Below are 1,406 nucleotides of genomic sequence, written 5' to 3'. Positions count from 1 at the left end.
TCCCTACAGTTTCCCCAACATCACTTCTGCAGTGCTTTTGTTCCCCTTTCATCTCACAGTCAGCTAGAAGCCAGATACAAACACATTCTTACCTGCAGGAAGATAAGATCACCATTCACCACACCTACTGACTGTGGATAAGCATCCTTGTTGCTAGCACACAGCATTACAGAGAAAACCCAATTTACTGATATAAACTGAAGTCCTAAGGGTTCTACTTACAGATGTGGTGGCAGTTCAAAAAAGTTTACCCCTCGATAAAGCTGCATCTGTGTCACAGTGTAGATATCCAGCTCTTTGTAAGGGTTGACAGATACAAGAAGAGTACCAATATATGTCTGCAGGGAGAAAAGAATGCATACAGGTGGGAAACCTGCTCCATCACTACCAGGACAGCTCCCAAAAGAGGACTAAGGTACATCAGGATATTATGCAAGGATGACTGGAAAAGATGGTACAGAAATTGTTATGAGAGAAGAAAAAAAAAACCAAACCAACAACAACACAAAACCCCCCCCAAAACTCTCCACAGAATCAGTATTTCAAAGCTCATACCAACTTCTAAAACCTACCCAGTTAAGAGAGGAGCTGAACAATGACAGCAAGCTTAGAACCTTACATTTCATATACAATATCCTGATATCTCATGGTGCTTATGGAATTTTTTTTTCCCCTAATTAAAGTTAACATAATAATGGATTTACTATCCCAGCTCTGTTTCACAAAAGTCTCTGGAAATAACCAATAACTAGTGCTGTGAAGGAAAGCCAAGTAGGATGTCTGTTCCACAGATTGCTGTTCAACATAGCAAATTCCTTCTTGACTGTGAAAGGTGATCAAATAACACATTTCAGAACACATTTTCTCTTATTTTGATACATTTTCAACACATCAAAATGCCCTGTTCTACTTTCTTTTCAATTCTTTCCATTAGTATTATACAAATATCAGTCCTCATTTGACAAAGGACACGCTTAGATACTACTCACCACTGCGTAACCTTGGGGCTGCCAAGGACACAACTGTGAGATCGTCTTAGTTTGCACCATGAAGTACTCAGCACTCCTCACACAGGTCAGATACCACGTTCAGCACTGCCTCGTCTTCAAAGGCAGTAAAGGAATAGGAAAGTGAAAGGCTATCTACTGCATATTGTTTGGATCTTTGCAAGGCAAGGCAGAGCAGGCTGAGATGGTATTATTTTCATTAGCTAAATTAGACAGACTACTACTGGGTGATCACTCTGCTGAGTACTACTGACATCTAGCAACATGCCTCAGAGCACAGTGAAAACAAAGCTGGGAGAGTATCCTCTGTACTGATAGTGCCTCCTGCTCCTGCAGCTTTAGTTGCATCGCATCTAGGTGGGTAATTTTATTTTTATACATTATTATTTATATTTATTT

The 1,406-nt window shown here is 40.0% G+C and overlaps 1 protein-coding gene across 1 annotated transcript in view; it reads right to left on the bottom strand.

Moving 5' to 3' along the window:
- Window positions 1–338, bottom strand: part of LOC104531826 (unconventional myosin-Ih-like) — a gene marked incomplete at both ends in the record, with an annotated part of 8,641 nt that extends 8,303 nt beyond the window's left edge. The window contains one exon of the mRNA XM_010176834.1: window positions 223–338. Coding sequence (XP_010175136.1) covers window positions 223–338 — 116 coding nt within the window. The remainder of the gene's footprint in view (window positions 1–222) is intronic.
- Between the last annotated feature and the right edge of the window lie 1,068 nt (window positions 339–1,406).

Source organism: Antrostomus carolinensis, unplaced genomic scaffold (genome assembly GCF_000700745.2).
Source record: "Antrostomus carolinensis isolate BGI_N321 unplaced genomic scaffold, ASM70074v2 scaffold14841, whole genome shotgun sequence".
NCBI lineage: Eukaryota > Metazoa > Chordata > Aves > Caprimulgiformes > Caprimulgidae > Antrostomus > Antrostomus carolinensis.
Note: the sequence above shows the minus strand (reverse complement) of the source record. Positions and strands in the feature narration are given on the sequence as shown.